Source organism: Aricia agestis, chromosome 1 (genome assembly GCF_905147365.1).
Source record: "Aricia agestis chromosome 1, ilAriAges1.1, whole genome shotgun sequence".
NCBI classification, from domain to species: domain Eukaryota; kingdom Metazoa; phylum Arthropoda; class Insecta; order Lepidoptera; family Lycaenidae; genus Aricia; species Aricia agestis.
In genome coordinates this window covers 21224341-21234246 of record NC_056406.1, presented here as the reverse complement: position 1 = coordinate 21234246, position 9906 = coordinate 21224341, and the positions used below count along the sequence as shown (strand labels likewise).

The 9906-nt window shown below is 38.2% G+C and overlaps 1 protein-coding gene across 1 annotated transcript in view; it reads left to right on the top strand.

Moving 5' to 3' along the window:
- Positions 1-4903: 4903 nt before the first annotated feature.
- Positions 4904-9906, top strand: part of LOC121732821 (probable G-protein coupled receptor Mth-like 3) — a gene marked incomplete at its 5' end in the record, with an annotated part of 32868 nt that continues 27865 nt past the window's right edge. The window contains 3 exons of the mRNA XM_042122817.1: positions 4904-5960; positions 8512-8756; positions 9063-9246. Of these exons, the coding sequence (XP_041978751.1) occupies positions 4904-5960; positions 8512-8756; positions 9063-9246 (1486 nt within the window). The remainder of the gene's footprint in view (positions 5961-8511; positions 8757-9062; positions 9247-9906) is intronic.

Sequence of the window (9906 nt, the reverse complement as noted above, 5' to 3'; positions counted from 1 at the left end):
AATATCACGTTTCTTGATACCTATTTCATTTTTCGTATGAATGAAAGAAAATACATGACATTTTAACAAGCTGTTAACACTAACAGACGTTGGTGAAATTAGGCCTGAGTAAATTAAAAAAAAAAATAACACTATAATATTGGAGTAGCAGTAGACTATTATTAATTAGTACTAAAATTTTCTTTGATTTATCTCTCTTCCATGACCGTTAGGAACAAAAATACCAAAACTACGCGCTACTCTATCTACACGGTTCTACGACGCTTCTCATAAAATTTGCTACCGTCCAAACTTTTGTACCTATCTACTTACCTTTTTTTTATTATTATTATTTGTGTATTATGGCGGTTTATACTCCCCAGTGATTTTTTTAATAATGTAAGCCACAACTTATTTAATTTGTGTCTAAACTTTCATGTCAACAATTTGGTTGCTCATACTCTAAACAAAATAAAGTGTAAACTCTATATAACGACACTGAAGGGACTGTGCAATTTATGACGTTATTGAGAGTTGTCGTTAAATGGAGAGAAGAAAAATCGAAACTTTTTCGTCAATATACAGTGATTTTCTATTACTAACCATATTTACAGTTTGAAAGTTTATGTTCAACTGAGAATATGATAACGGATAGATAATAATCCATGACTCCTTCTTAATAGTTATGGTCAAAAACAGCCTATACGTGCAAGCAATCCTAATTTGAAAACTAAAGAAAGAATTTCTTAGAAAGTTCGGAATGCATGATGCCGAAAGTCGAGTTTATTGCAGGCTAGGATAACAATGCGACAAAAAACGTACACAGCTGCGCATTTTTAACTAAATTTTAGTAACTTAAAAGTTACTTTTTATAAATCAATCGTTGTGATTTTGTCGCTATCTAGAGTGGTTGTGATGCTATGTAGAGTGTATCATTGTATGGTAGAACAGCTAAACCAACCAAAATCAATTGATTTCGACGTTTTAGAGAGTTTGTCGTTAAATAGAGTGACGTTACATGGAGTTTACACGTATTTTTTGGTTTTAGTTGTCTTTTTGATCGCCTGATTTAGTGTTATGGCCGGTTTACACGTATTAAGTAGATAATATGTAGTAACTGAATTCTAATTGTCATCTAGTTTAGTATTTACTAAATTTTAACTTGTTACTTGCTACAAAATTTTGTGTTTACATACAATTAACAACTTAAAATTAAGTTACAATTTAGTTGACTACTTATCAACTTAATAGGTAGGTACCGTACCGCGTACGTGTAAACCAGCCAACCAGCCAATTAATGTTTATGACATTAATATTATTAGCCCATTGACATAAGAAACTATACATTAGCCATATCAAAATATGTGAATCATGTGCCAAAATCACTTTTCACTTTAGTTATTTTTATTGTAATTTTCAGTATGATAAATAAAGAAATTAAGAATTTATACATAGCATTGTTTTTCAACCCGTCCTGATTATGTGTGTTAAGCTATCTTTTGAAGATTCAAGTAATTATATAAAAGGGAATAAAATTATTAAGGTCATGTTTTACCACTTCCTGATAAGGCTATCCACCAATTAACTTGACATATCAAGTATGGAGAATCTGTCAAAAAAGTTGTGAATAACCTATTAGCCACTTTATCAGAAAGTGGGGAACAGGCCCTAAGTATACTAATAAAATGGTACTCTCAGATAAATTGATTCACCTGCGTAAAGGCCGTTTTATGTCGAGCCCGACCGACAAATCTCAATTAAAGTTGAGTAGACGTAAGGCGACCAAATAACGTAGGACTGCCATCCCCCTATTAACTTTTTCTGATGGTGTATAATATCAGGAATCCCAGGAGTCGCTTACTCGCACTTGACTGGCGCACAGGGTCCTGGCCCATAGGCCATGTCCTATACTGCCTATACATAAATCCAGAGCTGTTGGCGCATACATTTTTATCACAATCTATTTTAATTTTAAACAAGACTACTTTAAATCTAAACAAACACACTAATTTAAATTTACCTACCAATTCAAATGTCGCATATTAACCGTGCAATAAAATAATAAAAACATTATGCACGTGAGAAAACGAAGTAAAAGACATATAAATTAAAGTTATTGTAGGTATTATAATTATTCAACTTCTAAAATAACTACTTATTCCTCTATTTCGAGAAATAGGAAGATCACAGTGTTTTGGATTATCCCGGTAGTGGGATAATCCAAAACACTAATCTCACTTTCAAATTTTCCTTTATATTCCAGGTAAGACTAAGATAGGAAAAAATAAACAATAGCCGACGTAGTAATGCGTTATTACCACATACATAGAGCAAGATAGATACGGCATGTGTATGTACTTCGCGTGCCATATCGCGTTCCCAAATGACGAGCAATGCTCTTCTTTCTAAAGTCTAGTTATTTAGTCTGCTATTTTAAAAATGCCTAATAATTGAGCCCTATTGAGCTGTAGAAATTAGAATAGAAACGTTGGCCTATTATAATTGACACGTTTTTTTATCATCGGTACGTCATGTCACAGTAGGTAGGAAAAAAGTGGCACGCTCGTTTTCATACAAATGGAGGGACATGCGGTATTTATCTTGATCTATGTCTGTGGTGATTACAATATTTATTATATCTGCATTAATCAGAAATACGCTTATAATAAAGATATTTCTTTTAAATACATTTTCCGCCAAAATAAAAATGCTCGTCCATGCTAATTTCATGCTTTTAAGCTTAAAGCTTCTCCCAGACAACCGCGGCCTGCGGTGGCGGTCAGTTGGATGACTTGGCCGCGTGGCTGCGTGTGTCTGTCGTTCCTAGAACTCTCAAGTCATCCAACTGACAGCCACCACCGCCGCCCTTGTCTGGGAGCGCAAACATAAATATAAGCTTTAAGCAACATAATATTATTATGATTATCATTTAACACGACATGAACACTTGTGGCACGATAAATGATAATATAGAACAAAGAATATTTTGACAAGCATCTGATCAATGATAAAGATTATTATTTATTACGCATTTAATTAAAACGATAATAACTACGTAATATTTTGAGTTCTTTTTTTTAGATTTTATAAGCTCTATTAATAAGTGTACCTACTAAGTAGAGTTAAAATAATATCCTTGAAAGACAGGGAACAAACCTAATCGATTGTTCAATAAGTAATTCTGAAAAACATTTTGTTTAATGAATGATACGTACAAAGTTATAACATTGTTTTTACTGAAGTCTTATCAAATATATATAATATATTTTTTTAATGAAATTAGGCGGCAAACGAGCAAACGGGTCACCTGATGGAAAGCAACTTCCGTCGCCCATGGACACTCGCAGCATCAGAAGAGCTGCAGGTGCGTTGCCGGCCTTTTAAGAGGGAATAGGGTAATAGGGGAGGGTAGGGATGGGAAGGGAAGGGAATAGGGTAGGGGATTGGGCCTCCGGTAAACTCACTCACTCGGCGAAACACAGCGCGAGCGCTGTTTCACGCCGGTTTTCTGTGAGAACGCGGTATTTCTCCGGTCGAGCCGGCCCATTCGTGCCGAAGCATGGCTCTCCCACGTCTAAATTTATTTTGAAATAGATAAATCATAATGGAGTTAACAAAGAAAACAAGCTGGAGCTATTAAAAAACTCGGTCAAGTGCGAGTTAAACACGCGCACGAAGGGTTCTGTACTATTACAGAGCAATAATAGGCAAAAATTATTGTGATAAGAGCCCTTCTTAATAATTTATTTCATATTAATTTTATTATTAATTATTAAAGTATAAATACAACTGTTTATTTTGTAAACATTTCAAGTACCTACTTTACCTACCTATTGCCGTTATTGATATTATAAAAACATGTTAGTTGTATAGGAGACTCCCCTAAATATTTAGTACTTATTTAATTTATTTTGTTTTGAGTATATTTTGTTGTCATAGCGGCAACAGAAATAATCTGTGAAAATTTCAACTCTCTAGCTATTACCATTCTTGAGCCTAGAGACAGCTTGGAGACAGACAGACCGACAGACGGACAGCGGGGCTAAAATGGTCACATTTAGCAATTCCTCTCAATTAATTCAGCAAATGAATTGTCAAAACTGTCAAACTGAGAAATGTCAAATCAGTACAAAAATACAGAAATGAATTTCAAGCAGAGTTGCATTTTGCGATTTAAAAAAAATGAATCATATTATGATTCATATCATGATTCTTTAAAGCGACCATTTTAGCCCTGCAGACATCGAAGTCAGAAGTAACAGGGTCCCGTTTTTACCCCTTGGTACCTGAAAAACTGTTCATTTTATTTCATTGAGGTACTCGTAAACTATACATTTAACGCAACATTGCATTGCATAAAAATACCGTTTTTAAATACCTACATATCTCTAGCTCATTTAATTTGTCATAAAATCTGAAGATAATGTTATATTCATAGACTGCGTGATATCAACGATTGATATATTATTATACTTACCTAAATATTCTTAGAACTACGTCGATTGTCGACCGATTTCCGATTATCAGTATCCGATAGAGACTTCAATCGTCATCTTTGTTATACTCACTGATATCGAGTCGTTATCAATTCATTTTTATTTACAATTTACCGTCAGTTATTTGTGTGCACGGCTTGCAAAACATTCTATTATTTTCATAATACTAATTCACGGTGATACTAGTTCGTTCGAACTTCGAAACAATTGATATCAAAATCGAACGCGTGCTCGTAGCGCCGAAATCGGGGGCGTCACTCGTCAGTCGGCGACTCAGCGGTGTCCGCCGTCAAGGACGTAGCAGCCTCCGACTACGGCTCGGGCGGTCGCCGGCGAGCGGGGCCGTGGTGTGGAGGACCGGGGGGCCAGCCCGACCATCATTCACTCGGTATCGACGAGATACATCGCACGTACACGCCGAGCCCTGAAATAAACAATGCATTCCGCGTCGATCGACGCTCGCCACCTGTTGTAGCCGAAACTCACTCTCGAGATCGCCCGGAGCGCGGCCAAATATTAAGATGTGGAAGCCGATTTTAGACGGGCTCATATTTTTTTCGACGTTAGCTTTCGCGAGTGAAGTGAGCTATACGAACTCCAGTGTATTCAACAAATGTTGCTCGGAAGACCGCAGCCTGATAAGAGTCACCGACGACGTTAATTCCAGTGTACGGTACGAATGCGTCGATCGGAAAAATTTGACGGAAGCGTACGGGATCACCGAGGACCCCGTACACGTAGGAGCCGGTGTCGAGATATACGAGGGTATGCCGGTCGAGTGCGAGGAGCCGAAGACGACGGCGCTGAACAAAGCGGACGACGCTCTCTTCGCGGGGGACGAACTTTGCTATGATACGCTCGTCGCTGAAATATTTAACGGGAGCATGAAACAAAACATTCCAAAATTTGTAGCTCTAAGTTGTAGTGATACTGCCGCTACGAACAAAACCTACCCCGAGCCCGCTCTCCGGTTGCATCGCGTCCGCAAATGTTGTCCGAGAGGCGAACGCTACGACAGGACGTACCACCAGTGCAGGGAGTCCCACCGGGAGGTTCCCCTCGACTGGGGCTTTAAATTGAGCAACGACAGCTTATACGAGGTTCAGTACGGACTGGATTGTAAGAATGGAGAGTATGCCGTCGAATTACACGATAGTCTGTACACGCTCGATATAGACGGAAGTAATTTGGTGGCCGTAAAGAAGGAGAGCGACAGGAAAAGTATCGCGTTACCCGGGGAGTGGTGTATTGACAGGGATTACAATAGCAACGGACTGGTCGCTCGAGTGTGTACAAATGATTGTGAAAAATTTGGTGCTTATTGTGTCGCCAAGTGCTGTCCACCCGGGCATCATTTCCGAGTGAGCAACTGCAACGCCTTCATCAGCAGATGTGTACCCAATGAGGAAGACAGCGGAGTTTTTTACAACCTTTCCAAATATTTAGATCCTTTAAAATTGACTACCGATCGAAAGGACTTCTTAGGTGAGTAGATATTATATTTTTTATCAAATGAATTTCAAAATATTATGATCTTTGTTCGGTTATGATCACGACTTATTTACGCAAGTCGTCTTCATAAAGCCATTTACTAACATGTAACAAATAACAAGAAACATAGGTAACTAGTAGACAAACAAAATAATATAGCACTCTTATTAATTACCCACTACGACGTGGTCTAGTGGTGTAGAGCGCGGCTCTTGACTCGGAGGTCGTGGGTTCGATTCCCGCGTTGGAAACAAATTATTATTTCCAAGTTTGGTTAGGACCATGCAGCCTGATCACCTGATTGTCTGACAAGTATGATGATCCATGCGTCGGATGGGCATGTAAAAAGTCGGTCTTGCGCCGGTCGTGTCGGTCTTCCATCCCACTGGGTTATGAGAGTAAAGGAATAGAGAGTGCTCTTGTGTACTGCGCACACACTTGAGCACTATAAAATTACTCCAGGCCAGCTAGCCTGGTTTCAATGAAACCGGCCACCGTCACCGAAACTGGTGTGGGAGCTATTATTATACTACGACTGTAACAATATAATAAGTTGTTTAAGCAGTAGATAATTTTGGCAATGAAGCGATAAATATAATCAGATTAAAATACTCGTAGTATTAATGCAATGAGAACTCTATTTGATTGATGTGGCTACTCACTGCCTTCAGATGATCAAATCATCACTTACATTACATTCGTGTTAAAAGGCCATCGATGAAAAATTATTTACGAAAATCTTTGGCTGCGGCAAGTGAATGTAAATAAATCCTAAAATAAAGTTTCAATGTTTTCAATGTGTTTCCGTATTGTATTTAGATTGATGATAAGATAGATGATTCAAGAAGACTATGAATTAGTCTTCTTGAATAAATGAATTGAAACAGTCGGATAGATTTAGGATATCAAGAGATTTCGTCTGTGATCGAAATTATCTCAATAAGTTTTTGCTTTTTTAGGATGCTAAATTTTTAACCAGTCCAAGTTTATCAAACTAGTTTTTATGTGTATTTAAAACTAGCTGATATTTAAAGTAAGATAGTAGACACACACTTATGTACTGAATACAGCAGATTTAAGGAGTGAGCCCATTGAGACGGGCCGTGCCGGGGCTCATCGCAAAAATCCGATAGATTTAGGATTAGATCAAGAGATTTTTTTTAATGAAATAAGGGGGCAAACGAGCAAGCGAGGGGTCACTTGATGGAAAGTAACTCCTGTCGCCCATGGACACTCGCAGCCGTCCTTTTAAGAGGGAATAGAGTAATAGGGGAGGGTAGGGATGGGAAGTGAAGGGAATAGGGGAGGGTAGGGAAGGGAATAGGGTAAACTCACTCACTCGGCGAAACACAGTGCAAGCGCTGTTACACGCCGGTTTTCTGTGAGAACGTGGTATTTCTCCGGTCGAGCCGGCCCATTCGTGCCGAAGCATGGCTCTCCCACGTATAAAATTTGGTCTGTGATCGAAATTATCTTAATAATCCCAGGCGTCCTGCGTTCTAAGATAAGAAATTTGAGACCAAAACTGGATGATCATACGAGTAATTCATGGTTTGAATCAAACAATGTGTAAGCGAATTCCTTATAATTTTTTGTTGTTCTCAGAACGATAAAAAACTGATACAATGGTGGTTGTGGGTACAGAGCAGATACGGTAGTGGTGTATAATAATTATTTAAAATATATTTTTAATTAAGTGCATACTTAGAAATAAGTTGGTGTAAAATGATATTTATTGTACAGATGTGAAAATGCAATTAAAATAACATGAAAGACTACAACAATGGACAGAAGCTGTTAATTAAGTTTATATTTGATTAATGGCTGTTTAGGTATATTTGAACATAACTTATGTCTATATAACTTATGTATTATTGTAATTTATTTTACTTTCGTCTTTAGGCAATCGAAAATGTAGGCTCTACAGGGTAGAGCAGCTTAAGTCTATCTATAAAGGGTGTAACAAAACTAAGTGATGATACTTTATGGTGTACATGTGTTCCTTGTAGTGAGTGCACTGTGAAAGTAGCAGTGCTGAAATACCAAAAATTTTTATCACTTTTGTGTGGGAAAGCGCCCCAGCGTCACGAGTTTCCCCATACAAAAGTGAAAAAAATATTATTAAAATGGTCTTTCAGCGCTGTTACTTTCACAGTGAACTCACTACAAGGAACACATACACACCCTTAAGTATTATTACTTAGTTTTGTTACACCTTGTATGTTAATACCTCCGATTATACAGGGTGTAACAAAACTACCCATACACACGTAAGAGGCCGGGTGCCATCGAAATTCTCATACATAGGTAGCTAAAAAATAACTTAAACATGTTAAATATTTTCGTATGAGAAAATGATTTTCGTATTACGTATGTACTATAAGAATTTCGATGGCACCCGGCTCCTTAAAGTTAGTAGAGTTTAGCTCTCAATGTTTTCTATGTTGTGGAGCAACCGACCACAGCAAGCAATTTTAACCATTGACACGAAACGATGTTTGAATATTTAAAGACTACATTTATTCAATAAAAAGTCCTTTGGCAGATGTGATGGGTCTTCGTTTTGGGGTGAAGTGTCCCGCTGGAAGGTATGCGTTGAACGAGTCCATATACCAGGACCTCCACAGCCTCACCCACGACGCCTACCTGGAACACTGGGGCTCCGTCACGAAGACCTACTGCCTGGAGATGTTCGACCGCCGCCACTGCCCCAGCAACGATATTATAGTCACAGCCTTGCTTTGTTTTCTTCCGGGCATTTTGACTAAGGATTTCCGGATATCTTTTTACGTAAGTTTTCCTTGATAGGTACTATGGTGAAAGATAAAATTATTTTCTCACTGGCTTTAAGACATACAAATAATTCTATATGATAAAAATATGACCAATAATTAGGGCCTCTCCACGTTAGCCTTAGGTATTCGTCTATGATATTGATCATTGATCGCTCATGCATATTCTTCTGATAGTGTGCATACATACGGCTTTGTTATAGCATTATGGTCCGACGTGGAGCCATATTATACTGAACTCTTAACCGCGAATCATACTATAGTACTGACATAACATCATTGTAGTTTGAGAATCTCCTAACAGATCATAACGGTATCGAGCGTGTGCCTGGCGCTGACGCTGGTGGTGTACTGCGCGCTGCCGGAGCTGCGGAACCTGCACGGGCGCAACCTGATCTGCCACGTGGCGACCATGCTGCTGGCCTGCGCCTGTCTCGCCCGCGTGCAGTACCGCCCCGTTCAGGACAACACCGTCTGCACTGCCCTCGGTAAGATGATGTTTAAGTACAAGATGCCAGGCGGAATTTTCCAATTCCAATTGCGGAAATCAATCAATCAATCAATACACAACATCAGCATAGAATCTTCGCGTTTAGAACACACTAGGGTGATTAGTGATTACCCGGTTTTTTCATAAATCGCTGGTTGAATTCTTCTGATTTTTTTATGAAATTTTTGCCTTGCAACATGACAACATCTAACAATCTGTCATTGAACGTATTAGGAAATCACACAACGTGCTCGTTTCTCTATTGCGAAAAGCCCTTCTATACTATTCGGAACATTGTAGTATAAGTACGTTAATTTATATTTTACATAACATACTTAAGTAATATCATAACATTCATAACGTAAGGACACTAAAATATCAGTAACTTAACTAAATTTTCCCGTTTGCATCTGTTTGCATTAACGGTTAACGATTACTATAACTTAATTGTATATTCAACTTGTCTGTGCTAATAACGTCGAGTGAGTTATTGAATTAACGATGACGCAACATCCAAATCAAATTCATGTTGTATCGGGTTACAGGTCAATGTGACTTTTCACGTTTGCATCCTATAACTTTGAATATTTAATTTATTTTACGTGGAAAAAAAACCGTTGTATATCCTTGAAAGGTGTGATGGATGTGATGAAAAGGT